This window comes from Lepidochelys kempii, chromosome 2, assembly GCF_965140285.1.
Source record: "Lepidochelys kempii isolate rLepKem1 chromosome 2, rLepKem1.hap1, whole genome shotgun sequence".
In the NCBI taxonomy this organism is placed as follows: Eukaryota; Metazoa; Chordata; order Testudines; family Cheloniidae; genus Lepidochelys; species Lepidochelys kempii.
The window spans coordinates 194720904-194747755 of record NC_136381.1 but is presented as its reverse complement, the minus strand read 5'-3'; the positions used below and the strand labels follow the sequence as shown (position 1 = coordinate 194747755).

The window sequence follows — 26852 nt, the reverse complement described above, 5'->3', positions numbered from 1 at the left end:
CTATTTGATTCACTAACTCAGACTTGAAATGCCGGGCCTTCCTCCCTGAAGGAGAAAGAATTCCCTTTGTGGGGTAGTGTGTACCGATGCCTAAAGGAATCCACACACATTTATGTCCTGGCCTTTTCTGCACTGATCTGCCATGCTAAACTCTTTGAGGGTGAGCACGGAAACTAGGAGCTAAGGATTATCTGCCCTGCTGCACGCTGTGAAAATGAGAAACTCCCTTTGGGAGTTTGTCCACATAATAATGCTTCAGAGAGAGTGAAATTGAGCTCAGATTACTTTGAAAATATTACACGTGGCTAGTGATCTCCCAGTCCTCAAAAAGGCTGGGTTTATTTGCCTCCGGCATTTACCTTAAGTGTGAGCTCAACTGTGAAAAGTCTATTAAATGTCACAATAACCTAGAACAGTGTGTGTTGATGGGAAAAGGTGCAAAAGGGTCAGAAAAACTAAATTAGTCCAAACAAAGAGGCCTACTGATATAATTCTAGGACTGGGTTAAGAAGAAGCCTGGTAAATAAGAGAAGTGTGGGAAATCCATGAACCAAAATTGGTTTCTCAGAAATTGGGCCTAATTAGCGGACAAAATAATGAGAAGATGGGCTATTCAACCCACATTCCTTTTGGGGATCCTCAAAGAGACTTTGAGGGAACAAATATGAACACTGGTTGACTAAAAAACAAGAGAGAAGGGGAAGGAGCAAGCTTCACCATCATGGCTGCTATCTCCACCAGCTCCTTGGACCCTGGGATTCAACAGAACACCACAGTGCCTTTCTCATCCTAATCCTGAAATGTCCTGACCAGACCGGACCCAGATGACACCACCTCCTCCACCAGACTCAGCTAAATCTTGAACACCATCTGGAGACTTTGCATCACCCTACAACTCCCAATGTGTCCTCTTCCTTCCTCACCTTATTTCTTCTCTTTCCCTACCCCTCTCTTTTTCCTTCAGTCCAATAAGAGTCTGTCTTAGCCAGCCATGACTGCATACTTTGCAGTATTGCTGTAAGCCTGTGACCAGAGAGGCAACTAAAAGCAATACCCTAAATAGACCAATGCTGGTACAAGTGTGCCAGCTCTCAGAGTGGCTGATAAGACAGTGTGATGTGTCAGTGTTTCTCTAGCAGTAAGGTTGCAAGTGAGTCAGTACCAGAGAGATCAGCTGCATTTTCTATCTTTGCTGCTCTTTTCTTTCCCCTTTTGTGTGTGTGTCTTGTTTTGTCTTCTAGGAAACAGGACCAGATTTCAACAATAGCTCCAGCCCAGCTCGACTAACTTCCTCTCTCTCTTTCCCAAAAAGGACAGTTATTACCTTCTAAGAGACTGTTGAAATAAAGGGATTTTCCCTCTAAAAATTACTGTACAGCTAAAAGAAAAGGGAAGAGGGGATGTTGTTAAAATGAAAAAAATATTTTATACTTTACATTTCAAGTTGTTTTAACTGTTTTCCCTTGGTTTTTTGTATCTAACAAAAAAATTAAAAGATTTTAAATTACATGTGTGCAGTAGAACTAAGTAGGCCGAGGTCAGCTGACTAAACCCCAAACCTTGTTTAAAACTATTTAGCGTCGGGCAGTTACAGGTCATGTCAACACCTTTTACTCTTTGGGCACATTTATTTCATCTAAATTAACACAATATGCGTCCACATATGCCCACTGTGGGTCTGTCAAGGAAGGCACTGGTCTGAGGCTCATGTATGGGCTTCCTAGAAGCTATGCCCCTCTACATTGCATGGAATCTATATGGTCCAGACAGGTTTGATTTGCCTGGTGTTCTTGGCCTGGGATACGAGTCAGGATTCTCTTGGGTGGAGGGAAGATGCACCTGCTATAGAAGTGGCGGTAGAGGGAGAAGGCTAGGCCCAAAGACCCCCTTACCACATTTTTCAGTGTTGGCGGTATCTATGCTGTCTCTGGTGTCTTCCATCCACAACCTGTAGGGAAGTGGAGGGAGAAGTTGGAGCAGGAGGTGGCTGAACTCCACAGTCAGAGGTGTGATGGCTGGTATGGACTATAGGGACTTCAGGTGCAGTCTTTCATTTGTCATGTTGCCCTCCTGAATTCGGTCACCTCATGGAGATGGAGAGAGTGGGGGCTACTTGTCCCAGAGCCAGTTCTTTTCCAATCTTGACTGTCTCCTTTCCTGATGGGGGACAGGGAACCAAAACAACTCTGCCAAGGCTGGGCTGCTTCTTGCTCAAAAGAGCCAGCTTTTCTGATCCTGACAGGCAGTTCCCTCCTTGCCCAGGGAAGGGGAGCTGAAGTCATGCCACCCAGAGTGGGTTGTAAGGGAAACTACCTCTGCCCACAGAGCCAGACAATCTCCCAGTGAAGAGCACGAGAGACTTTTTTTGGCCTAGCTCTGACCCTGAAGCTTGCAGGAACACCAGCTACCAAAAATGCCTCAAAAGCAAAGTGGACCAATCACCCCAAAAATCAAGCGCAGCCCTCAGACATAGCTGGACATACAGCAGTTACTGAAACACACAGTTGGTTTAAAATTTGAGATAAAGTTTGGAATTTTCCTCAGGAAATGTCTACAGCAAGGGGATATGGCCGAGCTGCTAGCTGCTGTGGTGGCAGATAAAACTAGAGGGAACTTCAGGAGAAGGAACATTCCTATGCTGCTAGTGACTGGTTCTGGTTCTGTCCCCAAGCTGCAAAGACGTTGAAGTACACATTATAACAGATTCGTGAACCTTAGCACAGAGAAAGTGTATTTGTTAAATGGGAATAAAAAGTAAATTTATTCCCCAGACCCTATTGCAGTTTGCAAACACATGCACTGCTGGTATGTTGGGGTTTTGTGTGTGCACCTTGTTAAGAGCAGTACATCATTATTTTAGTTCATTCTTGTTGAAAAAGTTTGTTTTTCTTAATTATTCCTGTCCATTAGCTAATCTTTCCAGGCTACCACTCTTCTAAACTTGTTCACAATTTTTGATTTGTCAAGATGGTAAATTAAACTGGTTCATAGTCAACCTTTTTTACTCTGATGCTGTAGGTAGATTGTCACTAAATCGAATTTCTTTCAGATCAGCAGTGTAAAGTAATTTAGCTGACTACCACACAAGCTGAATTTTAAGATAGTGAGGTCTGTTTGTCAGGTCTTCTCTCTCTACAGTGCAAAATGTGCATTTCAAGTAAAGGAGTACATCTTTATTCCAATGCTGTATCAGAAGAAAAGCTAAAGCAATGGGATTTTACTACTGGCATAGAACAAAAAGCAGATGCAAATACATTTGTGCCCAGTGTAGTCTACTTACCTGTGTAGTGGTGACAACTATAAAGACCTAAGTGCCAGTGTCAACAGTACTATGTCAGCAGGAGAGCTTCTCCTGCTGAAATAGCTACCACAGTTCACAGGAGCTATTGTAATGAAGTCAACGGGAGAGCTATTTCCCATTGGCTTAGAGTGTCTGCACTAGCAATGCTACAGTGCAGATGTGACGCTGTAAACTCTGTAGTATAGCCATAATCTGTCTGTCTCTCTTTCCCACTTTCCAGAGCCTCCTGGTTGCTGAGTGAGTGACTCAAACTTCAGTTACCCAACCTTTCCTCCAGTTTCCTGGATGCTGCACTGGATACATGTATTTCTCAAAAGTTTTCTCCCACTCTCAGCTTTTGGGTCAATCCCAGTTCACACAAGCACATGCACATTTCAACAGGACATACTTGAATTTACGTATGTGCTTAAGTGTCCTGCTATCTCAGGGACACAGTACATAGTTTCTGCAGCCTGCCTCTGCTATAGATCAAAGAATTCCAATGCTAGAATGGACAGATATTGATCCAATTCTTTGACTGCTGCACAGTTCTAAACAGCAGCAGTGAACATTTACACTCTTTATTTTCACTCCGACAGTTTAGAAAATCTTTGAGCAGCAACAGAGACACTTGAGCTGTCTATGAACTGGCAGATATGACTTCATGGTTTAACCCTGGGTTCACATTTGCAAGATTACATTTGTAATCTTAAACTTAATTAAGCTTAAGAACTAAAAGCTTAATTAAAAAAATGAAAGCTTAGTTTCTGCAGAAGTTGATGACATTAACCTGGAAAAGTTTCCTACTGGTCAAATATAAGTGGATTTTTTAAGCATTGACAATAAATTTTGTCAGAGCCTGGGGAATCGTTTTCAATGGAAATAAATATTTGTAGTATGACAGATATACAATTTATCTGAACACTAGGGTTAGGAAACAAAACTATTTCTATTATTGAAAATATTGAGTGAGACTAATAAGAATACCACCTCTGTCACTCCCAATATCTATATTGTAAATACTGAAGAGCAAATGTCCAGTATTGCTAGAACTGGTGACACTACAGAATGAAAGACTCGTACCTCTATTTTTGCAACACTCACACTACCCACAGTTAGCAACTGATTATGATCTTTCATAGTTATGTGAATTACAGCAACTTAAGCATTTTCCCTGTTTTTGGAAGAACTAGGCTACAACTTGATTTGGAAAAAAAAAAAGTCTCCTCCCTCTTCAGTTTCAAAATTTCTTAATTTTTCCATTTAGATTTCCCCTCCATTTCCAATCTTTTATTATGAAGTGTCTAGACACCAAATAATGTCTTGCAGTTCCAAACAAGCTATTATGATATAAATCAACATAATAATAAATGTAAAATTATGTTTTCTATAGAGTTGCTAGAATTTCACATTGCCATATTCTAGTAAAAAACTAGCCAATATTTGCACTTGAGCAGTTTTAGACAAAATCTTGTCGTAGCCAATTATTTCCTGGATTATTTAATTTGGTCAAATTATTAGTTCTACAAAACAGCAAATCCAAATATAGTCAATACTACTGCTTTATAGTTCACCATCTCAAGACTGATCATCCATACTGGAATACATTTTCAACTGCATTCATTCTGAGATGCTTGAATAGATAAGACATGGATATACATCAGACAAAATAAATCAACTGCAGACAAACAAAATTCTGTCCAATATACCAGGATATAACAGTAACTACATTACACCTCTGATACTTCTGGCTCTGTAAACATATTAAGTTATGTCAGTTTAATTTTCTACATAAATAGTGATGATGTAAGTGAAAGAAAAGAGTAAATAAAATCAGGCTGATGAGATTTGGTAAAAAAAGAAGTTGCCTTTCACTTTATCATTAGCATACATTACTCAAGAAGAAATGGCATACATTACTCAAAGGTATGTCACGGCACATACCTTTTTTCAGCTTCATGAATATTAACTTTTTCTTCTTTTATAGCGGCCAACTTGCCTGCAAATCTGTACTGTGAAATGATTATAGTTTAAATAAACAAATTCAGATAACTCTATCCTGTATATCAAACAATCTTTCATAACTGTGCCCCATGTAAGAACATAAGAAGGGCCATACTGGGTCAGACCAAAGGTCCATCTAGCCCAGTATTCTGTCTTTCAATAGTGGACAATTCCAGATGCCGCAGAGGGAATGAACAGAACAGGTAATCATCAAGTGATCCATTCTGTCGCCCATTCCCAGCTCAGAGGCTAGGGAAACCATCTCTGCCCATCCTGGCTAATAGCCACTGATGGCCCCATCCTCCATGAACTCATAGGCGCCAACTCCGTGGGTGCTCCGTAGCTGGAGCGCCCATAGGGAAAAATTAGTGGGTGCTCTGCACCTACCGGCAGCCAAGCTCCCCTCACACCACCTCCTCCCCTCAGTGCACCATGTCCCCGCTCCTCCGCCTACCTCCCAGTGCTTCCTGCCCGGCTGCCACCAAACAGCTGTTTGGCAGCATTAGCACGCTCTGGGAGTGGGAGGAGGAGCGGGGACATGGCACGCTCAGGGGAGGAGCAGGGAAGAGGTGGGGCTGGGGCGGGGATTTGGGGAAGGAGTTGGAATGGGGGTGGGGAATGGGTGGGAAGAGGCGGGGCCTCATGGAAGGGGTGGAGTGGGGGAGGGGCCGGGTCGAGCACCCACAGGAAAGAGGGCAAGTCAGTGCCTATGCATGAACTTATCTTGTTCTTTTTTGTACATACAATATTTTACAAACACTAAGTTTCTGCATATCATCCTCACTTTAATGGGGGCTCAAACATGACTATTTTACTATATAAAATCTAATGCAGATAATGGCAACTACTGTTATCTAAAGGGAAACAAATTTAAAAACTACATTCTGACTTTTTCTTAAACTAATATTGCTACACGTAAGATTATTATAAATGAAATAATAGAGGAAAAACACCTTTTCAGATTATGGGAAAAACATGAAACAGGCTATGCACATAGTTATTTTCACCTGAGGGTTGTTGGATTTTTCCCCACAACCCCAGGAAAAAGAAGAAACAGGAAAATATTGCTGAACACACAAAAATTGGTAAGGGGACTCAAAACAAATATTCTCCATTTAACCATCTCCTTCTCCAAACATGAATGACTGATTTTCCATCCCTGGGGAAGAGTTGAGGATATGATGTGTTGTATGTGGTATATGATGGTTGTTCAAGTGGCAAGGTTTATACCTTGGGGTGAGGAGTAGAGGATATATACCAGGGGTTGCTGAACTTACTGAGTCTCTGAGCTGCGTACGACAATCATTAGTTCGAGAGCCGGGGTGCACCTGCTGGAGTTCGGGGCTTCAACCCTGTTTCTGCTGAAGACCTGAGCCCCAGCAGGCGTGCCCCGTGGCGTTGAAGCCCTGAGACGCCTCTTCCCACTAGGCAGAAGCCCCTACCCCACCACCCTGATGCAAGGCAGAGGTCCTATACTTCCAAGTCTGATAGGTGGAGAACGGTGAAGATGCAGGGGGTTCCGTGAGCTGCACTGTAACTATAAAAGAGCCGCATGCAGCTCATGAGCCACAGTTTGGCCACCCCTGGCATATATTGCTGTCTTGGACACTACAAGAAGACAAGACAAGACACCAGGAATGGGGCTTAACTAGGCTGCAACTTTATTAAGTAACACATATAGGAGCTATCTTGGAATTACTCATCTAGTACAGGTCATTCTTCCTTCTTCTGTAATCCATACCTTACAGCGAAGTACTATTATCACTCCTCTCACACTGTTAACCTGGTCCCAGCCTGTTGCTCATATCATCGCCCTCCCTCATATGAGGGTTAAGTGTGTGATGAAGAGAGGGTTTGTCTACCCACTGCCTCTCACATCAGAAGCCCTGACCCCAATTCCCCATTTTCTTTAGGAGATGGAGTCACAGTTTAAGGCCAAAAGGGACCACCAGATCTGACCACCTCTGTATCACAGACCATGAGTACCACACAGCACCCACACACTAAAGCGAATTTGCTTCCAATTTCAGTTTATTAGGGAATCAGATCCCCTGTTGTTCACTACCTGAGCTGAGCATCTGCCAAGACGCAACAGAATTAATTTTACAACTTAACCTACCCGGGCTGCTTAGAGGAAGGTGAAAAAATCCACAGCACCCTGGCCAATCTGGCAGTGAGGAGAAATTCCTTCCCAAACTCAAAAAGGTAATTAGCATGAGGCCACAAGATCCAAAAAACCCAGTCCTACTCTAATTTCAAGGGATGGAAGGAAGAATTTTTCTTCCTTGTGTAGAATGGTCCCCTTGGGAAGGGGTAAGGGCTTATAAACTCCCCTGTTAGGTTCTAGGGAGCCCATCAGCTTATATGGCATCCCTTCTGCCACAACCAATAAGCCACAGAGCAACTGTCTTCCCCTTCTTAAGTCCAGCAGAAGAGGGGTGTAGGGCAATTCTTTTTCCTTCCCCTGCAGGTCCAAAGCAGGCTGCAACGTGGAGAACATCTGATGCCATAACTTCACTTCCTTGCTTTTCTTGCTTTTTGTTAGGTATGTTATATACAGACCAATCTTAATGGACATATATGCAGTGTTTGTGCATATTTTTATTAGAATAACATGATTTATATTATTGGTAAGACATGAGTAATGTTACTATAATTGATATGGTAATGTCTTATTCAAGTTAAAATTTTAAAATTGAAGTGTCAGTAACAAAACAGAAAAATAGTTTGTCAAATAAGACTCTGACCTGGTCTACAGCACATATTAAAGTAACCAATAAAACCCTCTTTAGAAAAGCAGCTGTACTCTTTACTACATAAAATTAAAGTCTAACATGAGTATGAAATACCATTAATAAATTAGGATTTTCTATGTGGACTACTATCTTTCCTGCCTAGATTAGTTTGTGACATAATGCAATGTACTTTCTTTAGTACCTTCTCATCCATGTGAGAATCCTTTAAGAGTTCATCTGATTCAATCAGCTGCCCATCCTCGAAAGACTCCTCAATTACACCTCCCAAGGGACAGCTTCCACTTGAGGAATCATGTTTTTGAATCTCATTAGCTGAAAAGGTGGAACATATTACTGCGAAGTCTCCCATACTGAGCTGTTATAGCAATGAAATTTAAGAACTCATATTTCTTTCTATATGTGAAATTTGTATACAATTATTTCAATATGAAAGCTTAAAAGAGTTTCTTCAAAGTAAATATTACAGTAATAGAGAAGGAAGAAGGGAGATACTATTGATCTGACAAATTTTCTAATTTATTTTAGAAAATAATTAAGGTATGGGTTTTGCTACTGATTACCTACATATCTGTTCTCCCTAACTACGCATTTTAAAAATTTCCATTCTTACCTATCAGCAGTGCATCATATGAATCTGTGACAGATTTCAATGTTCCAGATTCTTGAATGGGACTCTCTCTGTTTTAAACAAAAAGTACATTTAAAATCTCTAGTAAAGAGGCAGACTAATCTAACCTAACTACACAAAATCAAAGCTTTCCAGTCCAACAATGAATGCTTTCAGCTATGGACAGAACATGTTTACAGCATAACAGTCCCACTATGAGTTGGTTTTTCTACACTCACATATTGCTTTCCTTGAAAATCCCCCCTTCTAAACACATTCACAATTGTTTTAGTATTATCGTAAGTATAGTACTAATATTTACATTATTAAAGTTCTTCAATTTTGGCTTTTCTCCTCATCACACCTTTGCCTAAAATATTGTTGGGGGAATCTTTCACATCATACGGCAGACAAATCCAGCAGTTACAGAAAATAAGGAAGATTTGTAAATACTGTGTTAGTTAACCAGTTCACCAATTTCAAAATATTTATAACACTTTCCTGCTAGATAAATCCCACAAGGTATTTACTGAAAATGTTACGCAGACTTCATCCACTTCTGGAGTGAAACACAGTATGGCAACACTACACAATTTAAGCTAGGAAAAGAAGAGTACTGCATTCAACAAACATTGTGGCTTATAAATTGGTACAGTCTGAAAAATTACTATTTCCCAGAAACCACGAACAAGTAAAAGTGTTATCTGAAAAGTGCAACCAGACTTACTCAGCAGGCAAGAAACTGCAAAAGGCAACAGGGGACACCTGGGGGCATATTGAGCAACATCATGGCTCAGCAGTAATGAGCTGCTAGTCTTAGCAAGATGATCAGAGGGGGCAGATAGGAATAGAAACATTCTACCTTGGGGAAGTTTAGCAAACAGAGTACAAGGTTTTGCATTATGCGGAAGTTGATGTATATAGACTCTTGGCTTAAATACAAATACCTCAGTGGACTGACAAAAATTCATAGAAAGTTAATTAATTATCCATGAGTTTCACGTCAAACAACATGTTTACTTTGCAGAAACTATATGGAGCTTTCTGTTAAAAGGCAGTCTTTTTATACCTGTTTCTCCCCACAACACATATGTGACATCTTTGCTAGTCATATGAAATTCAAAGGATCAGACAATGTGTTATTTTGTTCACAATTATTAACTGCTCTGTAAAATGAATGTCAAGAGATCCAGAAGTTTGCTACCTGGTTATCACTGCTTAACTGCCAAACATGATTTTATTTTTAGAGATTTGAAATACTTTGCAACTGGCAAGCCAAAAATAGCCCTAAATCTTGGCTCAAAGTATCTTAAAATAAGTACCCAGTGTGAAAGACTTTATAGAAACAACTGAGGTTGTCTCAGAAATTGAGATTAATTACTGTACTTGCTGATGATCCATTCATAGGCCTACATCTGAGTAACGAGCCTATGGACGTCACATTCATGCAGGACCAGAAAATATACTGTCTTTGCTGATGTAGCACATTAGAAATAGAGAACAGCTGATGGTATCCCATAGAAATAGTATTAGAAGGTCTAGGAATTAGAATAGCTACAGTCAAACATGCTTGGCTTGAATTTAGATGGTATAGTGAATGTGGGCTGTTCAAATGGCACGCTGCAGGACAAGTTTAGACAAGAAACTCTTCACATTATTGTGTATTGAATCAACCACAACTGTGAACTTTCTATTCTGGGTAGCAAAAGAGATTTCCCTATCATAAACACTGAATTTAGAACGATTTTCACACTTTACTGTTTAAGTACAGGAGCTCTTGTTGATGCGTTAGAGGCAAATGAGCTATTTTTGGGTGATCTTCACCATGGAGACTGCTTTGCTAGTCAGGTCTGAACACTGGAGACAATGATCAAAAAGAGATGGCTTTGTTTGTCATCCACACACTGAAAAAGCAGACTCAGGGTCATTCTTAAAGAGATCAAAACAGACAAGACACAGGGCATATTGTATTGTATCAACTTAATTCATCACTGTGACTGAAGCTAGAAAATGCTATGCTGGAACTCATAAAGCAGAACTGTTTCCACTGCTATGTCCAAAAACTTATCAGAGATGAAAAATGTGAAAGGGTAAACCCTTAAAGTTGCCATTGCACATAGAGAACAGATTCATCAGGATACAGCAACTACCATTCACATGTTTTCAACGCTTTGATTCCTCAAAAAAGCCTAGAGACAAGAAAGAACTGGCCCATTATAACCACTAACAGTCTATTAGCTCCTCGATTTTGAGTCAGGAGGAAAAAGCTAGTTATAGAGCATAAATTATAGAATGTATGATGCAAGAATATGGCAAGCAGATATAACTAACTTTCCATGGCAAATCAAGGGAAGGTTCTGACAAGATACAGAATCCTACATTTTCATTTAAGAGACAAGCTGGGTGAAGTATCATCTTTTTCTGGACCAACCAAACTGCCAACCCTGGCCATCAGCTGGGCAGGCCTGAATTAGAGAGTGTGCCCACATCTAATCCTTGGATAATCTTGTTCTTAATTTATGAGCCTCAATTTCACCATTTATACAATGGGAGTTATATTTACCTATTGTATAGAGATTCTGTGAAACCTAAGAAAATTTTATTGAAGTATTATATAAAAGTAAATATTACACAGCAACTAACAAGAAAAAGAGCTCAGAAGTTTTAGGCTCCCAGCCCTGAGTATTTTACTTTAGGCCTCATGGCCTGAGGGGTGGAACAAACTCCTCTAGCTTTTAAGCATTTGTATGTTTTGACCAGCCCTGCTATGTAAATCATTATACAGTTAGCCAGCTTTGTATCATATCAACATTTAAGGCCACCTTTTAAAAAGTATTTTCAGCTATATATGCACCATGATATGGTGTAAAACTAAACGGTTCTCAAATGTTTTTTCAAGCTTTCCCTGATGACTGTTTAAGGGGGTTTTTTTGTTTGTTTTTTTTGGTTCAACAATGAGGAAAATTTAACTGACTTTTTCTCCTTCAAACACCAAGAAGTCATATTGGGGTAGAGACCACGAACAAAAAGTTTCAGCCCAAAGATGAGTATTTTGGAATGAGCCTGGGTTCTGCAACAGGTGGGGTGGGGTGGGGGGGTCTACAAATTAACTGTACCAGCACTTCTCTTAAGCTACTACTTTCTTCTTCAGAATCACAGCTTCTATTTAAAAAACAAATTTTCTAGCTGTTATAGTTGTGAAGAAAACATCAAAAACGTGAACCAAACAACATCAAGGCAGAAAAATCCAGTCTCTAGAGTCTGGGAACAAAAAGTCTGATATTTGTTCTTTCATTAAGGTGTTAACTCATACCCCAGCGATAGTTAATAATGTTGACATTTCAATTATTTCATTCCTCATGTAAGGAGAGGAAAAATGACAGATCTATACAATATACTGTGAGTCAAGTCTCATTTTGATGCCAAAAGAGGGTGGCATTTGGGAGATACCAGCAATTATTTTTTTCTCGAATCAAAGAGCCCAGCAAAGCCCATGGCATACTGAAACCCCATCAAGGGGGAGCCAAGTTCAAAGAGCTCAGTGGAGCTTAGAGGGCATGCAAAAATATATTCTGAACATCTGCAAAATGCATGGTGGGCAGTATCTCATTTTGGTGCCTTACGAGGGAAGCTCTTGGAAGAGCACTCCCCACCTTTCCCCTCCTCAACCTGACCCCTGGTTATGAGCATGTGATAACTAGGATCTCAAACTACAGCAGTCACCACAAGCTATCACCCTTGGTTATAAGCATATGAAAGCCCATGTGGACTGGATGTCTCAGGAGTTTGGTAATGGGCATACAAAGCTTTACACAGGATTTCAATCTGACAAGATTTCAGTATTACTATCTGACATCCCGATTATCTACGTGAAACAATGTTATCTCCATTCAGCTCTTTGCAACGCATGTTCATATCATGAAACACACCATTAATTGGTATCCTTGATGCCCACAGTAAAAAGGACAAGGAGTAAATGGGTATGGGAACTGATCTTTAAACATATTTCCCCCAGCTCATGGTTAAGGATCAGCGGTAAGGCAACATGTGAGAAATACTGTTGCAACACCGACAATGATCTATCACTTCTTCTGGGAACAGAAAACTTCATTTTCTATTAATAATTATGTCACCTTCTTGGAGCACTAAACTATCAAACCCTGAGACCAACATTTATCTGCATGAGTTAAGAAACTGTCCTAAAGGTCTTTGGATTTGTTTTTGTTGGGATTTTTTTTGCTGCTGCTGCTGCTGCTGCTACTTTACTTTCTCAAAAGTTAGATTCCAAGATACACAGTTAAAATTACACTTTAAAATGGATATTTAAATCACACACTTCAGCACTACACTAAGCAAACTTCCTACTTTCATCCTTTGTTCACCATAGTTTCAGGAAAGGAAGAGGGAGATGCCTTGAAATCTTCCTTGACTGTTTTGAAATTGGCAATATTTTAAAAAAAATAGTTTAAAATTTAGAAATTTACAATTAGTTGTAGTATTAACCTAAAAAAGGTTAAGACGACAGGGAGCAAAGAGGAAGCAAATAAAAATTGAAGGGGAAGGCACTTGTCTTCAGGTCTGGAGAAAATTCTGTACTATAAACCTCGATGCAAGTTTTATACTTTTCTCATAAGACCAATTTTGTACAACAGCTAATATATCAAGCAGCTATAAAAAGATTTTGAGTTTAGAGAGACTTATTAAATATTCTCTAAAACTTCAGGGCTGATCAACTACTGAATCACACACACGGTGAGCTGCCATTTATAGAAGTTTGCTAGTACATTTAATTCTGCTCTCGCCCCCTTACTGAACCCTACTATGATCGCAATGTGTAGAACACACACCAAAATGCAAGACTGGTAAAAATACTGACTAGAACCTAGTAGACAAAGGATAGTTTTAAAAATTATTCAGCATGTGAGAAAAATGTATTGTTACTATTTGGATAGCCAAAATCACTTACTCATGGGAATGCAGAAACAGCAGAAGTTACAGCCACAGAAAAAGTTATAAATATTTTGAAATGTCATACTACAACCTAAAGCTATCATTAAGGGACACTGATGAGATAATTCACATATACATCATTACAGCATTACCAGTATTACTCCCACACCTTACTTAAAAAGAATTTTAAATAATTAATTTACTTTTCAGCATTTTTTTTTCATTTCACTCAGCCTGACCAATTCAGTTACTTTGGTTTATAATCACTTTTACTTTCTGGTTCTCATGCAGTAACCATACACTGTGTTAGGATTCAGAACTTTGCCAAGAAATGTTTCAATTCCCAAAGTCCATTTTTACTGATTTTTTTTTTCAATTTCATGAAAACGTTTCTGTTCACATTGAATGCATAACTGTGCTGCCCACTCTGCTAAACATACACATATACAGCGTTTTTGGAGAAACCTAAATACTTGGACTAAACTAAGTTGATGTCTCAACATACTCAGTATTACACAAGTATTTTTATGAAGGTAAAGTAATGATATGCATACCTAAAGTAATCCCTTGAATTCTTAGTTTCTGGAAGGACAAGGCATTTTGGCTTGACATCTTGTTTTTCCTCCGGGGTAGTACTGATATTACAGCGCTTTTCAGTCACATGGTTCATTGTGAATGCAAGCTCCCCTTCATCAGTGGTTCCAAAAAGGTCAGGGTCATCCTGAATTACATCAATCACAAGAATATCATCTTCATAAGCCTTAAGAACATCTGGAAAGTTTTCAATCTTATTCTGTGCAAAATCCATTCTTGATTTCTTTTTATCATCATCATGCATTTCTAATGAAACAGAATGGTCAACTGTTTTACTGGAATAATCTAGTGTGTGACTTTGATCTATATGTGCAGTACCAGAAGAGTCAGCAACATCTTCAAGAGCAGATGACTCCAATTCTCCCTCAAGAAAAGCACACTGATATGTAGAAACATGTTCAGAAAGTATATTCATTTCATTTGAAAGATTTTCAGAATCACCACTGCCAAAGTCCTTACTGCTCATTTGGTCAGCATTTTCCTTTAAGGGGATTACAGAGATATCAGCCTCTTCAGAGACAGGTTGCTGCTCAGAGACTACCATAGAGGAATTCTCCTTGGATCTGTTCTGCCTTGCTGGAGCAGCAGCAGAATTGTGAAGGCATTCCAGTGGACTGTATGTTTCTTTATCTAATGATCTAATATAGTCCACTTTCCTGGATTCAGTTTTATTTTTGCGTAAAGGAATTTTGAAATTTGACAGATTTCCCGTGTTTAACATTTTCATTAAGTTTGGAATTGTAACTGCTTTTTTCACCATTGATGTCTTATGATTAACAATCATTTTACTTATATTGTCATCTTCAGGTATGCCATTCTGGAGAGCCATCATCAGATTTTTCTTTGTTAAAGCTCCTTTGTTTTTATCATTTTGTTTTACTGCCAAATTTAAGGTCACCTGAGCTTCATGGACACCTTCAGACTTAGAAACTATGGGACTACTATCCACTGATGACTCTAGATTTTCGTTACAGGTGACCCTCAAAGTCCCACAAATATCCAATAACGATGACTCTGATGTTCTAACAGAAGTCAGACATTCAATGTTAGAATCCATTATTATTTTACATGCAGATTCTTTGACACTTTCTGCCTCTAACATACTTTGATCTAATTGCCTGGAGTTATCAGTTAAAACCATATCTCTTACAGCTTCGGTATTGTTTTCATTTGAGCATTCCTGAGAACCAGAAGTTGAAGTTTTTCCTTCCAGGAGAGACATGTGATTTTTATGAAACCATTCAGAAGTCCTAGCACATGATTCACGAGGCCAAACGTTTTTACCAGACATTGGTACTATTCTTTGACAGCTATATAGTTGTAATTTCTCAACATTACTTATCAATTTTTCATTTGACACTATCCTCTCTCTCTTTTGGCAACTGGCATCATTGTAGTAATCAGAAATGTAGTCACTGACCGAAGTAACCACTTCTGGACTATTTGAGATATTCAAGCGGTCTTGCTGTTGTATGCTTTCTGAATCAAACCCACCCTTTTCTCCTTTTGCAATTTCAGATAGCTCAAGTCTCTTCTCAAAACTATCTTCTGTTGTACAGGGTTTCAAGTGCATTTTTCTATTAACTGAGGCACTACAACCATTTTGTGCTCCTTGAGTATTTGGTTCTAGATGGGGATTTGATTTTTGATCGAACGAAGATGAGGAAGTAGTTTTATTGCTATTTAACTCTAAAACTGCTAAAGAGTCTGTTGTTACAGTTTTATCTTCCGTATGTAACTCATATTCACAGTATTTGTTGTCCATACCTGGGAGAACATTCTGGACTGATGATTTTTCAGAAAGTTTCACCCTTTTCCTGGGCTTTCTATCAATACTCCACTTTCTTTCCCTCAAGCACTTACTGTTTTCGTTTTGACTATTTTTTCTATTTTGGCATATTCCTTCTTTGTCAAATGATATACTTTTCTGTGTGGGAATTTGCATTACATTAAGCTTGCTATTCATGTCACTCTGTCCCATAACACTGTCAGGACAAAAACTCTCTCTCTTACCCTGTGCTACATGCAAGAATCCACCACCAATTTGGTAACTGCTGTTGGTTGCATCAACTGAAGACTTTACAAATGTATTAAGGTGTTGACAGTCATATAATTTTACAACTGGATTCTTTTCTACTGTGGATGGCAAGCTATTATGATAATTTGGGGCTTCTCTGCACTTTTCATCCTCAGACTCTACCAGTCTGCTCTTTGTCACTTTATTTTCAGTTACTTTTACATCCAAATTCTGTAAACATCTGATCTTGGTGATTCTATTTCTTCTCCTGTTACACTGTACTGCAAATCCCCTTGTTAAACCGGGGCATACTGGTATCTTGCTCTGAGTTCCATCTGACTTCGCTACCTGGAGATATTCAGAGCACGCTACTAGTGGTTTCTTTATGTTACAATCTTTTGATATATTTAGATTAGTCTCTAGCTGCTTTCCATCCTGTGCATCTGAGTCTTCCTTAACTGTTATTTTTTTCTTTGCTGATTTAAAAAAAAAAAGAATCACAGTCAGTCTTACACACGAATACAAGTGTTTTAAGAAAAAATTGAACTATTGCCTTTTTAGAAAAAATACTGCAAACATGGTTCTTCAAGACTATTCTCTACCAAATAAAACTATAGAGGTGAAATGTAGTTGTGTTACATTTTGACGAACATTTTTACATACAGAAAATAACTAGCATATTAACTGGCTTAAAATATCTGTTATATAAAGTCTTTACAGAACGCGAGGCTGTTATAAGAAAAAAAAATTGAAAGAACTGATAGTAACTTCAAACATATCCCAACTGGCACATCAAACTAACATATTTTTGCAAGAAAATGTTAGATACTATTCCCACTTTTAAATTTTAGGTAAAACCTTTTGTTCACATATCATGTGTTGAAATAAATATATTCAAAATTACAATGTGTTCAAGATCACTCGAGCAAAGAGCAAAAAAAAATTAATAATTTTTTAGAACTACAGTCCCTGTTCAAGAAGAATCAGAAAGACAAATTCTTTATTATACTAAAAAAATTACTGTTCTTTTAACAGAAAGTATTCATTAGATCTAAAAACTATTTGTGAACATTTCATTGCAAATCTCAAAACATACTGGTAAAACTTTGTGAGAAAGTTAAAAATACTTTACATAATGTAACAAAATAATTAAACTAAGGCAATGGTTTTCAACCTGAAGTCCGTGGATCCCAGAGGAGGTGGGGGGACGACACCACAGACAATGCAAGATTCCCGAAGGGATTCGCACCTCCATTCGAAATTTGTTAAGGGTCCGCAAACGAAAAAAGGTTGAAAACCACTAAACTAAGGTGCTTGTTTAGTAAGATCTTAAATTTTCAAAATAGGTCATAATTTCATTATTACAGTTTTTCCTATTGCAATAAATCATGCCTATATGAAAAAGGGCTCAAATACTTACTACTATTTTTAACAAGAATACAGAAAAAAGTTTGTATTTCCATCAATAAATTAGAGGCAACATCAATGCTCCTAGTTCCCAACCCGCATATTTATGGACATAGACCTGATCAAAGTTTCCAATTCACTGGAAAGAAATTCCTTCACAAATGGATTAATTTTACAGGTATATTTACAATCTCTCCCTCTTATGAAGATTTTACTTTGTATCTTTCAGCAAAATTTACAACTTTGTTCATTTTTAAATATCTCCCTAGTTCAATTCGTCCCACTTTGAGAAAATCACTATTAACATGCAAAAAACCCACCACTCACAAGTGCACTTTTTGTTTCTGTTGCTAGTGGGATATTATTTTGAATGGTATTTAAAAAGAGGCAACAAGGTTGAGAACTTAAAGCAATTGGGACAGCATCCTACAAAGTAGAGGAGCAACAAGAAAGACAGCAACATATACGCAGAGGAAGTGTGGGGGGGTATGGATATAAGATAGCAATGAACAAATATATAGGCAGATACAGAATAAGATCTTACTAGGCTTTCTGATCTTTAACTTTAGTTCAGCTGAAACCACAGCCTCTTCCTTTCCACCTTTTTGACTCTCACCATTGTCCTCTATTCTACTACTGAACAGATCATCAGCGGGTGTAGAACCCACTTCTTGCCCTACAACCTGTTGCTGCTCAATCTTCCCTCGTCTGCTCCCTCGAGTATTTCCAGCAGCAGAACCCCTGCCTGGTCTCCAGTGCTGGTCTTCATAATCCTTCCCACATATCAGCCTTGGCTGAGAAGCAGCCCGGGTCACCATCTTCACCCTTTCATCTGCTGAGGAGCCCCTGCTCCTCTTCCTGTGTTCTGAGGTTCCTGTCGCCTCCAAGTAAGTCCTACCCTTTTCCCCACATGTCCCTGCTTCCTTCTGGGGCCCTGGTAGCCATAGTTCCACAAAAGAGCTCCTGCCTCTCCTTTCTTGGCTACATGCTCCCTCATGGAGGCCTAGACTCTGTCGCTGCAGTACCACCATGGAATGCCTGCCCCTTATCCTTGGGCTACTTGTACTCTCCTGGGGACCTGAGCTCTGGAGATGCGATTCCTCAGTGGTGCACGACTGCTTACCCCTCTTCCCCAGGCTTCCTACTTCCTCCTGGGCGCCTGAGCTTTGTAGTTGCAAGGAACGCCTGAGCCTCTTTCCTGAGTTTACTGGTTCTTCTCGGAAGCTTAGTCTCTGTGGCTGCAGCACTGCCAATGAGTGTCTGCCTCTCTTCCCCAGGCTCCTTAGTTTCACTTCCACCAAAGACTGCCTACCCTTGTTTCTCAGGCTCCTTTTTTCATCTAGAGGCCCTGACACCCCCACCTCTGTTAAAACACATCTGTTCCTCTTCCCTGGGCTCCCTATTTTCTCCTGGCGTCCCGGGACAGATGAGGAGCGCCTTCCCCTCTTCCCCAGGCTCCCTGTTTTTCCCCAAGACTCTGTCCCTGCCAACGAACATCTGTCCCTTTTCACTGGGCTTTCTTCTCCCTCCTTGGGCCTCAGCACTCTTGGTTCTGAAAATGAGCACCGGCCCCTTTTTCCCTGCCTCCTCACTTCCTCCTGAAGCCCCAGTTCTACCAAGGTGTATCGGCTCCTCTCACTCAGGCTCACTACTTCCTTCTCAGAGTCTGAGATTTGCAGGTCCAGTGCCATCAGGCTCCCTGCATCCTTCCCAGGCCCCAGCACTTCTGATTCTAACAAGGTGCTTCTGACACTCCTCTCTGGGCTCATCAGTTCTTCCTTGGGGCATGGAATTTGTAAATTTAATTCCATTAAGGAATGTCTGCTCTTTTCCCCTGGACTTCCTAATCCCTCTTGGGTTCCTAACCGTCCCAAATTTGTTGAGGAGCTACTTCTTAGTTTTCCCTCAATCTCTGTTGCCAATTTCTCTTCCAACCTAGTTCCAGAGGAAAACTGCTGCAATCCCTGTCCTCTCTTTCTCTGGATAGCCTTTTCCCAACACCTCCCTACTGGCACCATCACCTGGTCCCAGACTTCAGTTGCAGCATGGTCTGAAACCTGTAAAGCTGCTTCTCTTCTGCCTCCAGCAGCAATGCCTCTTCCTCTGCGGCCTCGTCTCCCTTCCTTTCTTTTACCTAGAAGCCTCGTATTAGTCCCATGTTGCTCCTCCATAGATGCTACTGCTGGGAGCTGCTCACATGGGACCCTGGTGAACAGGATAGGTGATGAAGAGCAGGATAAGGAATGCATTGCTTTTCTCTTTGCCTCCCGCTGAGGGTTCCCCTTGGCCACAGAGAAGTCCCCAGAGTGCGCACCCATCCCTACAGCCACAGGTTGTGGGCAGGGCTCCATCGTAGCAGTCAGTGCCGCCCTACTTAGCTGCACTTTCCGAGGTCTTAGCTGTGGCATCCCGCAGGCAAGGAAAGGGCCCCCAGGCTCTGCAGAAAAACTGCCTTTAGAAGCAAGCAGCCACGGCAGAAACCAGTCCTGCAGCTAGACTACAAACCAACCTGGCAGTAGCCTCAGTATCTGGGGAGAGAGCAGGACCGATGGTGAGGAAACTCGGGGACAACCTGAGTAGCCTCCTAAAAACAGCTCCCAATGCGCCAGGAGGGCTCAGACTTTGAGCGATGGTGCCCGTGGCAGAGCAGCGGGATTCGGCCAGAAAGCTCCACCTGCCTCTAGAGTAGGTGCGTATCAACCAGCCCCCACGCGACAAACCGCCCCCTCGAGCTAGGGCCAGGGGAGGAACAGTTACAGCCCCCCTCAGCCAGCCGCCTGCTGTTCCTGGCCGGGGGCTGTTCGGAGCCTCTTGCCGATTTCAGGGGCTCCACGCCGCCCCGAGGTCTCTGAACTCCGCACCCTCTACGAACTAAAGACCTGTGAGCTCAAATACAGATCCCCGGGCAGGACCGCTGCCTACAGCCCCTCACAGCTGGCAGCCGCCTGTCTGCTCGCCCTACCCTGCTGCTTCCAGCCGTGTCCCCGCAGCGCCCCGCCACCCCACTCACTCAGCCAGCGCCTTTGCCAGTACTAGGCCGCGCCGCCACCCGCCCCGTGGCGCGCGCGCCCCCTCCCGCGCTCGCCCAGAAGCTGCCGGGGCGCGGCGCGGCCCCCTGCGCAGGCGCCCACGGCGGGGGGAGCGGCGCAGGCGCAGGCGCAGGGCTGAGGCCGAGTTGTGAAAGAGGCGCCTCACCAGCCGCAGTGTTTCTCGAGCTTCTCCAGGGAGCGGTTCTGGGCGCTGGGGCGGCACCTAGCGAGGCTGCTGGGCCCCGTCTCCTTGTCGCTAGCTCGAGGAGATCTGTTCAGCTGCTCACGGCTCTGTATGCCTGGGGCACCTGCTTCCGACCGCTGCCACGCTCGCTAGAAGGGAGGTTGGTCCCTGCTGGGTCCAAGCCAGGGCGGGGTAAATCGAGTAAACGGGAGACAAAAGTGCAACCACCGCCGCCCATGGTAGCGTGCGCGGCGTAGTCAGCATTAGGAAGCAAGAGCTCGGGCGAGAGAAAGAGGAATCTCTAGGCCCTTTGCCAGGAATGCGTGGAGGCTACAGACCACCTCAGGCGCACGGAAAAATGGCGGGGCCCTCCACTGTCTAAAATGGGAGGAACTGTCTAGGATCTCAGCCTCCCCCCTTCCTCACCAGTAGCCCTTGGCTGTGTCAGGTCATAGGTTACTTACCTTTTGTGGAGGAGTCTTTCCCCTTTTTGTTTCTTTAAAGCAAGACATTCAAATACAAAATCACCACAAATAGCACATTATCGATACTAAATATGAAGTGAGCTGTAGCTCAGGAAAGCTCATGCTCAAATAAATTGGTTAGTCTCTAAGGTGCCACAAGTACTCCTTTTCTTTTTGCGAATACAGACTAACACGGCTGTTACTCTGAAACCTACGGTCTGAAAGTTTGCTTTAAAACGAATATGGATTAGAATATAGGCTAGGCCCGGAATGGAACCTGACAACCCATTAAGTAATGTAGTTTAACCTAACAGGAGTTGAGGATTGGTAGTTGCTTAAGTTATCTCGATAAGTTCACAGACCTGCAAAACCCCCAAAATGCTTATTGTTAAAAATCAAACCAGTTTGCAGTGTACTCAAACATGAATTTGAAGAACATTAGGTATTCATCTCAAAATTAGTAAAAAACCGCTTTATCCAGTGAAAGAAATTAGCCTGCATTTCTCTTTTTGTCCACAATGAACTAGATTCAGTGTCAACAGGTATCAACAGAATTTGGCTCATTCTCTGTATCTACTTTTAATAAAGTTAGAATTCCAAAGAGATGACATGTATTTCTTAGTAAATACTGCAATGGTGGAAAGTTGTTAGCTTGTGAGAGACATAGCCAAAGAGACAGCTTGAGTTTCAAAGTTAGTGATAGTTCATTTGTTAGACACAAAATTCACAAAGTAAGAGAAGAATATTCTTCCATGTTTTAGAATTATGCAATCATTCTAAAAATTCATAAGTGTACAGAATAGTATTATTCTAAAGGAGTTTTACATTACCAACACATGCTATCAAAATTAAAATAATTATACTTAGCAATATTTAATCATTTTAAACTAAAAATAGTAGCAGTGGCACCAACATTGTACATACCTTAACAAATGTGTTTAACCCAATAGTCCCACACTATTCTTGGATGTTCTTTGAAAGAGAAGACACCTGATTAAAATCCACTGCACCTTGACTTGTTGCCTGATAGCATTCACGTTTCAGGAACTCTAGACCTGGGACCTAGGAATAGTAAATAAACACTTGTATTTTAATATATTCTAAATAATAGGACTAATGAGGTAACCTAGGAGTTAAGAGTACAGACTGGGAGTGAATAGATTTAGATACTAGTCCCACTGACTGGCTCATTATGTGACCTTAGTCAAATCAATTTTACAATGCCTCTATGTCTCCATCTGTAAAATGGAGATAATGTATCATTAATTCAAATGAGGCAGAGGAAATATAATAAGATTTTTCAACATAAGCCATCTGTGAATGAAGAAGCAGCATGTAGGCTGGGAAGCAAACAGTATGCAGTCTTCTATTGCTTATGATCTTTTTTTAGACTGAGTGCCTGTGTGTGTGTTAAAGATACTAACTGCAGAAAAGGACAGTGGGCAGATAATTAAAGCTAATCAAGGCAGAGAGTACAGATAACCAAGGTTTTATCTGAAGTGTATGGTGTTCCAGGTCCTCAGAACCAAAAAAGATCCAATAAGGGGATTTAGCTATACAGCATTCAGCAATAACAGCATTCTTCAGACCCGGTATTTGTAAAAAAGTATAATGTCTGACCTATTTGGAGAGCAAATTTCAACCTTTCCCAACTCAGATGTGTAACACAGGCTTTTAAGGTGCATAACAAAGATCAAGAAAGGGAGAGAGACAACAGAAAGGAATAGAGGAGGAGCTATGAAATGTGATAGTAATTACTTTATTGATTTGTAGCTTCAGATTGAGTATTTATGATGTCAACTATGTACAATAATGAAAAGTGGGATCAAGCCAGGTTTGTGTGAAATGGATGTAAATGTGTACTTTAAATGATTCTTTCAAAATGAGGAACAGTTAAGTGTAAGCACTGACTTGAATCATGCTGCTTGAAAATCTCTTTTACAAGGATCATAAGGGAAGGCAGACCTCCGGAAAGGACATATGTCAGCAGCTGTGTGGATTGTGTTGCAAAACCAGGTGGTGCTCCATTCAAAGAATTTTCTAAAAAAAGATGGCATGGAACGGGCCCATCCAAGTGCCTCAATTTGACTGTGCTTTAGAATTCTTGAAAGAAGAGTCAAGACTTTAAAGAGACACTGTGAGGTTAAAAATATTTTAATAAAATCTAATTTCTTTACCTCTATTATTAAAACCTTATGTTATTAAAATGGAAACAATTTTATAATCTGACTCAGTTTGCACAATTAGCACTGTTCACTCTTTTCATTCAGCTCAGATAAAGACAATAAAATAAACTAGTTATTTTCACTTTCAGGTATAGTCAATTTCATATTTTGGTTCCCATGCATTAGCTAGCACACTTCAGCAACATACAGATTGCAAACACTACAGAGGAATGTGTCTACATTTTTTAAAAATGCTGTTTTAATTGGAATTTAAAAGAATATGTAAATATTTGTTTTTGCTAGGTTTTTTGAAATCTCATTTCTCAAAGTACTTACATTTTAGGCTTAAATCAACTTTATAGGACCCCCTTAATTTCTTTATTGTACTTTAGAATATAAAAAGAAAGCAGGATCCAATCCTTCTACAATTAATGCAAAATAAAATATGAAAAATGTAGCACACAGTGGGACAGTGTAGTCCTTCCTCTGCCCCTCTAAAGGCTAAAGACTCAATAAGATAAGATTATTTCCTGCCTTAATTATCCAGTACCCCTTTCTCCAGCCTTCTTGCTCTTATTGGTATCTCTCTCTCCTCCAGGTAATCAAAATGCTGTCATGGAGATCATTTTCCTTTCCTGACACTCTGACAGTGTTTCCTCAGATCTCTCTAATAGCGTGGTTCCACTCTTCTGCAAAAATTTCAAGTTTCCATCCCACTTTCCATCCCACCTGTAATACACTCCATAAATCCACCCCACCATGATCTCTGTTCTCATTTACACCTCTTCCTTCTCTCTGCTTTGTCCGTGCTTCTTTCCTGACGATTATTTTTGTCTCTTACCCACTCACAACTTCATACTTCTTTTCATGTGGCATTGTATGCCTAACTCTGTCTCTTTCTCAATATACCCCAATCTTTTCTCCTTAAAAAAACAAACTACTAATGGCCACAACACAGTTTGTACTCATTCTATACTGTATGGCATCAGCCTGTGCACTTAGTAAATCAGGGTAGAGATTTTGTTACTAGTGTGGCCCAGTTCACATTCTGTGCAGCATGGTGTACTTTTATGATGCAATATTCATTATGATATGATTTAAATACTACTTAAAATCAAATGAGATCATGGCAAGAGTGTTGCTTCAAAAGTAGCTCTGTCAGACTCCTGTTTAACCTAGACAGACCAAAATTCCAACTAATACCTTTTCAGATTTGTACTGTGTCCAACAAATATCAAGAGCTAACATTTGGCATTTCACTGAATGCTAACTAAATGGATTAACTGCATCTCTAGAAGAATCAGAAAGACTGTGGTAATTTTAATGTAAGAGAGTTTATTCTATCCTGATGCTGCTACTCTTGGTCAGAGCAACAACAAATTGAATTTAAATAATCATCTATATAATTATAAAAGTGATTATTACATTATTTCAGGGCTAGAAGGAAGTAACTAGTTTGTAATACCTTATTATACAATAATCACTGATAAAGTTTTCAGGTGACACAAAAATTGGGAAAGTGTTAAAAAATGAAGAGGACAGACACTGATACAGAGCAATCTGGATCACTTGGTAAACAGGGTGCAAGCAAATAAGATTAATTTTAATACAATAAATGTAAATGTGTACATCTAGAAGAAAATGTAGGCCATGCTTACAGGATGTTGGCCTCTCTTCTGAGAAGCAATGATTCTGAAAAGATTTAGGGGTTGTGAACATGAGCTCCTAGTGAAATGCTGGGGCCAAAATGGGTAATGTGAACCTTGGATGCAAAAATTGGGGAATCTCGAGTAGGAGTAAAGGTTATTTTACCTCTGTATTTGGCACTGGTATGGCTGCTGCTGGAATATTGTGACCTGTTCTGGTGTCCACAATTCAAGAAGGATATTGATAGATTGGAGAGGGTTCAGAGAAGAACCACAAGAAAGATTAAAGGATTAGAAAATGTGCCTTATAGTGAGAGACTCAAGGTAACCCATCTGTTTACCTTAACAAACACAAAGGTAAGAGTGAATTGATTATAGTTTGTAAGTATCTATATGGGGAACAAATATTTGATAAATGATATCTTCAGCCTAACAGAGAAAGGTATAACTCGATCCAAGGGCTGGAGGTTGAAGCAAGACAAATTCAGACTGGAAATAAGGCATACATTTTTAAGAGTGACGTTAATTAACCATTAGAACAATATTCCAAGGGTTGGGGTAGATTCTCCATTACTGGCATTTTTAAATCTAGATTGGATGTTTTTTCGCAAAGATCTGCTCTTGGCATTATTTTGGTGAAATTCTGTGACCTGTGTTATACAGGGGGTCAAACTAGATGATCACAATGGTCCCTTCTGGTCCTGGAATCTATGAACCTATAAATGTACGTATCACATGACTGCAGACCCTGCAACAAAAATATTTCAGCACCTTCAGTGAAGTAATACTTGCCCTTCCCTGTACTCAGTGTGTCTCCTTCTCTACAGCAGCAGAAGATGCCAGCAATTATCTGGGGTCCCAGCACTTCTTTGGATCAGTGTTCTGGAGGCTCCCTTGTGGCTCCCTCTTAGATATTACACCCCTTTGCTCTTGGGCCACCGAAGCTTTGTAGGATTCCTTATATCTCAGTTCCTGATAGTGCCTCTATTAGCACAATAGCTTGACCTCTCAGAGGGCTTAGAAACTATTGCAGTGTCCCTGTTGGCCCAGCAGAGAGAGGGGATCCCCCTCTTCAGAAACAGCAGTTCCCTGCTCCCTTCCTTGCTGTCTGGTTAAGATTTATTTTGCTTAGCTAGGCACAGTGGTTCTCCGCCTCAGCTACTTCTCAAGCCCACTTGAGTCCCATTTCATCCAATGAAGCATCAACTGTCCTATCCGAACAGCCATGGAACTGTGAACTCCAGCATTCCATCTAGCCATGGTAAAATGGGGCTGCACTAAGAAAAGGGGATTTAATTCCCCTGTTAAAATTTCTTCTGCTCTTTCTACTAATTTGGCTCCAGGAAGAAATTACATAATGGATAAGCCAATTAGCAGAGTTTTGTAACAGGGATTTAATTTAAAATCCAGTGAAGTCAAAGGGCAAGGATTTTTGGCTCTTTTAAGGCAAGAGAGTAGTGTATATGAACCTCTCAAACAGATGGATCCAAAAATGGGTACTCAAAATTTCAGAAACATAGGAAGCATTCAGGAGATTTTCATCAGAAATTATGTATTCCAGTGTTTCTCAGCGACCTGTGCCTGTCCCTGAGATTTCCCTGACACAGTTTAGGAAGGCAGCAGACCGGTCCCTGGTATCAAAAAGGCTGAGAAACACTGATTATAGACTATAGGAGGAAGTCTGAATTATTGAAGACTGAATTGCTTCTTGTGCAAACTGTGAACCCCAGCTCTCAAAATGGAAGAAAA

The 26852-nt window shown here is 40.5% G+C and overlaps 1 protein-coding gene across 11 annotated transcripts in view; it reads right to left on the bottom strand.

The window, feature by feature from the left end:
- The window catches only part of TOPAZ1 (testis and ovary specific TOPAZ 1), a 99160-nt gene extending 78512 nt beyond the window's left edge, over positions 1–20648 (bottom strand). For 10 of the 11 annotated variants that reach the window (XR_012157495.2, XM_073333333.2, XM_073333334.2 and 7 more), the window contains exons 1-5: positions 18160–20587; positions 14152–16684; positions 8651–8718; positions 8222–8352; positions 5225–5292 (exon numbers count right to left, since the gene is read on the bottom strand). Coding sequence is in view for 10 of the 11 variants with exons in the window: in XM_073333333.2 (XP_073189434.2) it covers positions 5225–5292; positions 8222–8352; positions 8651–8718; positions 14152–16684; positions 18160–20023 (4664 nt within the window). In the remaining variant the exon portion in view is untranslated. Of the gene's footprint in view, positions 1–5224; positions 5293–8221; positions 8353–8650; positions 8719–14151; positions 16685–18159; positions 20588–20625 lie in introns of those variants that run through there. The other variant, XM_073333336.2, reaches the window with a different exon arrangement.
- Between the last annotated feature and the right edge of the window lie 6204 nt (positions 20649–26852).